The following is a 5422-nucleotide window of genomic DNA, read 5'->3' on the forward strand; positions in this document are numbered from 1 at the left end:
GACGGCCGGGCAAAGCGGCTCTCATCCGCCCAGCACCGAGCCTCCAGGCCGGAGGGCCCGGGCAGCGCACTCGGCACGGGATGCTACGGCCCGGGGCCTCGGGCCGCTGAGGCGGGAGGGAGGAGCCAGGGCTGGGGGCGGGGCTTTCACACGCGCACCCAACAGTTTCTCGCGTTCGCCGCCCCCGCTCTCCGGTCCGCGGCCGCCACTCCGGGTTTATTTGTTTACAAGCGGATTACGTCAGCTCCTCCCTCTCTTCCTCGCCTCTGGGCCCGCCCCCCTGGCCCTTTTCCCGCCCCCTCCGGCTCCGAATTTGCTTGCGTCACAATGGTGCGATCTCGGGATTGGCTGGAGCCGGCCGTCACGCTCCAGCTACGCACTTCCTTTCCGCGGCGCTATAAAAAGTGCCGCACGGAGCCCGCATCTCTTCGCCCCCCAGAGCTGGAAATGCAACTGCTGGGAGCTTCGGAGGCTGCTTAGCTGGAGGCGGAGGCGGCCGGGGAGGTCCGAGCGATGTGACCAGGCCGCCATCGCTCGTTTCCTCCTCTCTCCTGCCGCCTCCTGTCTCTAAAATAACTTTTTTTTTTTTTTTTTTTACTATAAAGAAAAGAGAAAAAAAAAAAAAGTAGCCGCCCGCCCCTCACGCCCTCTCTTCCTCTTAGCCCTCTGACCTGTGAGGGAGCCCGGGGTGCCGCTCCGCCGTCGGGGCCGCGCCGCCGAGCCCCGCCGCCCCCATGCATCCCTTCTACACCCGGGCCGCCACCATGATAGGCGAGATCGCCGCCGCCGTGTCCTTCATCTCCAAGTTCCTCCGCACCAAGGGGCTCACGAGTGAGCGACAGCTGCAGACCTTCAGCCAGAGCCTGCAGGAGCTGCTGGCAGGTGAGGGGGCCTCGGTGGGAAGGCGAGGGGTGCCCGAGGGGTGCGGGTCCCTCAGCCCCGGGGGCGGGCCGTCGGGCCGCGGGAGCCTGGCTGTGCCTCGGGCCGGCGGCGCTCGGGTCCCGCCGCGGGACCGGGACAGGCGCGCTGGACGCCCACTAAACGGCGGGTTCCGGCGAGGGTTTAGGGGGGCTGGGCCGAGGGCGCCCCCTCTCCCCACGACTGGCCAATGGAGGGGAGAAGGAAACGGGACGCACAACAAAGAAACTGAAGCCCACCGAGGCGGGAGCCGCGGTCCTCGGACCGTCCGCGTATCTGGGGACAAAGGAGCGACGGGGCTGCGGGGGGGGTGGGGGGTTCTGCGCCCCCACCCCCCGCCCCCTAACCGTCCGGTGCGGGGCGACCGGCCCCGGGTGGGACCGCGCCGCTGTCCCGGAGCCAGCCTGGGACGGACGTGCTGTCTGCCCTGGCCGCCTCCTCCCGCCCATTAATCATCGGATTTGTCACCGGGACAATTAGGCTCTGCCCAGAGCGTGGTCGAGGGCTGCTTGTTTTTCTTCCCTTCGGGGTGAACAGTCCGGTTGCGCTTCTCTCCTCCAAAAGCCATAAACCCCATTGTGTGCCGCCGGGGTGGAGAAAGTCCAGGTTCCCGCCCGGCCGCCCGCGCTATCTCGCTGGCCCAGGCTGCGCGCCCGATTCCTGGTGTTGGCGGCTCTACCGGTTGGTTCCTGGAAATTTTTTATTTTTTTTTTGTCCCGTCCTACTGTATTGTTTCTAAAATCCGGCCCTCTCACTCCCCGCACACGCACAGCAGTGACTGCCGTGCTGGGCACTTAAAAAAAAAGTTGATAGTTTTCATTTTCACCCGTCCAAGGAGCCGCTGGGAAAAGGAAAACTACAGCGGTAGCTACCGGTCACCGTCTAAGCATTGTTTTCTCTGTTCTTTTCTTCTGTAGAACATTATAAACATCACTGGTTCCCAGAAAAGCCGTGCAAGGGATCAGGTTACCGTTGTATTCGCATCAACCATAAAATGGATCCTCTGATTGGACAGGCGGCACAGCGGATTGGACTGAGCAGTCAGGAGCTGTTCAGGCTTCTCCCAAGTGAACTCACACTCTGGGTTGATCCCTACGAAGTGTCCTACAGAATTGGAGAGGACGGCTCCATCTGTGTGTTGTACGAAGCCTCACCAGCAGGAGGTAGCACTCAAAGCAGCTCCAGCGTGCAAATGGTAGACAGCAGAATCAGCTGTAAGGAGGAACTTCTCTTGGGCAGAACAAGCCCTTCCAAAAACTACAATATGATGACTGTATCAGGTTAAGATATAGTCTATGGATGGATCATCTTATAATGGATGGATAAATTTGATTTTTGCTTTGGGTGGGCTCCTCTTGGGGATGGATGGATTATGGAATTTAAATCATGTCACAGCTGTGAAGATCTGGCACAAGATAGAGTGGTAAAAAAAATTTTTTTTAAGTGACAGTGCCATAGTTTGGACAGTACCTTTCAATAATTTAATAGCCTGTGAGTCCAAGTAAATGATCACTTTATATGCTAGGGAGTGAAGTCCTAGGGTGGTTTCAGTTTCTCCCAGACGCTATACCTAAATTTTTACATCAGTCCCTTTAATGCAAATCTGTATTTCAAAGAACTGTTCTCTGCAGTAGATCTTGCAGAGGAAATTTGCACTATTACACTTGAAAATTGTTAACTTTTTGGCAGCTGAATAGGAAAGCTCAACATTTTAAACAAGGTAGTACTGGAAGTTTTATGACAAGACTTTTACCTAGCACTTAAATATGTATAATAAATGTACATAAGACAAACCTAGTAGGCATGACCTGGGGAAATGGTCAGACCTTGTATTGTGTTTTTGGCCTTGAAAGTAGCAAGTGACCAGAATCGGCCTTGGCAACAGGCTTTAAAATTTAAGACCCTTAAAAAGACACTGTCTCAACTGTGGTGTTAGCACCAGCCAGCTCTGTACATTTGCTAGCTTGTAGTTTTCTAAGACTGAGTAAACTTCTTATTTTTAGAAAGTGGAGGTCTGGTTTGTAACTTTCCTTGTACTTAATTGGGTAAAAGTCTTTTCCACAAACCACCATCTATTTTGTGAACTTTGTTAGTCATCTTTTATTTGGTAAATTATGAACTGGTGTAAATTTGTACAGTTCATGTATATTGATTGTGGCAAAGTTGTACAGATTTCTATATTTTGGATGAGAAATTTTTCTTCTCTCTATAATAAATTGTTTCTTATCTTGGCATTTTAATTAATCTCTTGTCATGATTATAGACGTTCAGCTAAAAATATATTTCTCAGAAGACTTAGGTTCTATAAGCTATGTGAATGTCAGTTGCACACTGGTCATGCTAAGAACATTTATTTGATAAGGAGCGAAGGTCTATGTATACATATTTAGATGTTTTAGAGGAAACACAGGGTTAAGTTTTTTTTCAAATCTCAGAAGTCAAAACATGGACATAATTCCCAGGCCAAATGCATGAAATGAGGATGAAACAAAAGGTAACATCTACCAAAAATGATACTCAAAGGATTACATTTCATTGCTTCCCAGTTGAAGTGAAGATACAAATGTTCCATTCTGACCCACCTTTGAGAAACAGTTATTTTGCCCCTATGGATTCCTTGTTCAGTTAAGAAATCCTGGGGCAGATGACCCATAGTCTTAAAAGAACAGGCTAATCTCTACAGAGAGATTGGTTGCTTTTTGCTTTTCATCAGCTGCAAGATTTACATTAAAAAAATCACTTAATCTGGAATTCAACAAAAGGTATGTTTATACATTTTTATTCTCAAAAGTTGTAATGCTGACTTTTTGATTTCTCATTTTCAGACTTATTTCAGTAAAAGCCTACGAACCTAAATGAAACAAATGAACATTGCTGGAGTGTAGATTACTCCACTGCCCTTACGATAGAGACTTAGTAAATTTTTGTTTGTAAAGGATAACATGGTTTTTCTCCATACAGTTCAGTAACTTGCCATATAGTGGCATTTTTTCTTTTTGCATAAATGTAAACATGTTCACACTGGAAAGTCTAGATTTCTTGAAATTAGTAATTCCCATTAAATATGAAAATTTATTTTTATCTGTAAGTTTAAATTCTGACTTTGTAGATTATACAGGAATACACAGCTAAACCTGCAGGTATTTGGAATACAGATGATGTGTACTTGATTAGCAGGCTATATTAGGAGTTTGAAATATAACCACAACACATAGACTACCCTTGCTAATAACGGTTTTATTTTTCTGTTCATTTTTGAAAACCCTCCCCCCCCCCTCAGTCTTTCAAACTTTAATTTACAATAAAACAAATGGTACTACAGTCTTGACACAGGTCTCACACCAGTGCTGACGACTATTGTATACCAACTGCATTTCCTATGGTAACTCCTTTGAAGCTAGATAACTGATAAAGCTTTACATAATCTGGGACCTAAGGCAAAGTGAGGAGACTTCTCAAATGGAGAATTGGTTTTGAAGATCTTCACATCAGACTTTTTAGTACTTTAAAATAAATTTGGTAGGAAGAGAACTTAATAAAACATTTTATTTTTGAATTCAGGTGATGTCTGGCAAGTAAGGAGCTGTTAAGTTCCTCTTTAAAAGGCAAGCATCACTGAGACTTAGCAGCCAGCTGTTTCCTGTGACTTTAACCCTGCATTCCCCAGACAGTTGTCTAGTACAGTAACTGATAGTTCTTGTTCACTGCTTCTGGGGAACGTTTGCCTAGCTATTTTGATGAAAACATTTGAGTGTCTGTTGCGTGCACATGTAGGTGTGTACCAAGCCTGTACATGTAGTCATTTATACCAGTTGTGTACTTTTAGTTTAGTAGTGAAAAAATTTAAAAGGCTCTTACACAGCCTGAGTTAAAGATAGTTTCTTTAATGAAATCATTTTAGGAAATGATTTAGAAATCATTTTAGGAAAGGATGTCTGCTTTAGTTGCCACTGACACCAGGAATTCAGTTATTGGCAATAAGTTTAGGAATGTTACTTTTTGAGTTTTAACGGGTAGTTGTAAAATTATTTCCTCCAATTGTAAGTATTGTTTTTCTCTAATGATGAAGGCAGGCTTATAGTGGATTGTATGGCAAGTTGTTTATGCAGGATAATATGACTCTTTTTCCCAGCAATCTGGAATGGGAATCACATGTCCTTACCCTTAATTTGCAATATTTCTGTAATAGTAGACGAGAAAGGCCACCAGAAAACTGCTTTTTGCTACTCTTGCACAAATGATTTCCTTAAGTAACTATAAGGCAGAAATTTGTAACTTTATATAGGTGTTCCAGATCATGGAATTGGCCTTTGAGTTAAAAGGAAGCAGTATTCCTAACTATTCTAGTCTTTAAAGGTTTTCATGCTTCCTCTAATCTTAGGAACAAATACTGTCTGCTGTTAGACTTTTCCCCTTGGTGATTTTTTAACATTTCTGATACTGCCCTTCCTCTTTGCAGAAGAGAGAGAGTATTTTGCTTATTGAAATTTAACGATGTTTTCTC

The 5422-nt window shown here is 46.0% G+C and overlaps 1 protein-coding gene across 1 annotated transcript; it reads left to right on the forward strand.

Moving 5' to 3' along the window:
- Nucleotides 1–413: 413 nt before the first annotated feature.
- On the forward strand, nt 414–3158 carry BTG1 (BTG anti-proliferation factor 1). The gene is made up of 2 exons (XM_008143766.3): nt 414–882; nt 1836–3158. Exons 1-2 carry the CDS (start codon nt 735–737, stop codon nt 2201–2203), a joined length of 516 nt encoding a protein of 171 aa, XP_008141988.1. The 5' UTR covers nt 414–734; the 3' UTR covers nt 2204–3158.
- Nucleotides 3159–5422: the final 2264 nt, after the last annotated feature.

Source organism: Eptesicus fuscus, chromosome 7, assembly GCF_027574615.1.
Source record: "Eptesicus fuscus isolate TK198812 chromosome 7, DD_ASM_mEF_20220401, whole genome shotgun sequence".
NCBI classification, from domain to species: Eukaryota; Metazoa; Chordata; class Mammalia; order Chiroptera; family Vespertilionidae; genus Eptesicus; species Eptesicus fuscus.